The 206-nt window shown below is 65.5% G+C and overlaps 1 protein-coding gene across 1 annotated transcript in view; it reads left to right on the top strand.

Annotated features, from left to right (window-relative positions):
* Window positions 1-200, top strand: part of LOC104074405 (UDP-GlcNAc:betaGal beta-1,3-N-acetylglucosaminyltransferase 6-like) — a gene marked incomplete at both ends in the record, with an annotated part of 835 nt that extends 635 nt beyond the window's left edge. The window contains one exon of the mRNA XM_009574499.1: window positions 1-200. Coding sequence (XP_009572794.1) covers window positions 1-200 — 200 coding nt within the window.
* Window positions 201-206: the final 6 nt, after the last annotated feature.

Here is a 206-nt window from a genome sequence, read left to right as displayed (position 1 = left end):
CTGCGGCGGCGGTGGGATGCTCATGTCCGGCTTCACCGCCCGCGTCATCTCCCGGGAATCGCGGCACATCAAGCTCTTCCCAATCGACGACGTCTACCTGGGCATGTGCTTGGAGAAGGCAGGGCTCCTGCCCGCTTCCCACGACGGCATCCGGACCATAAGTGTCGGGGTGCCGGCCAACGCCGACCCCTTCGATCCCTGCTACT

The sequence above is a fragment of the Fulmarus glacialis genome, unplaced genomic scaffold, assembly GCF_000690835.1.
Source record: "Fulmarus glacialis isolate BGI_N327 unplaced genomic scaffold, ASM69083v1 scaffold39113, whole genome shotgun sequence".
NCBI lineage: Eukaryota > Metazoa > Chordata > Aves > Procellariiformes > Procellariidae > Fulmarus > Fulmarus glacialis.
Note: the sequence above shows the minus strand (reverse complement) of the source record. Positions and strands in the feature narration are given on the sequence as shown.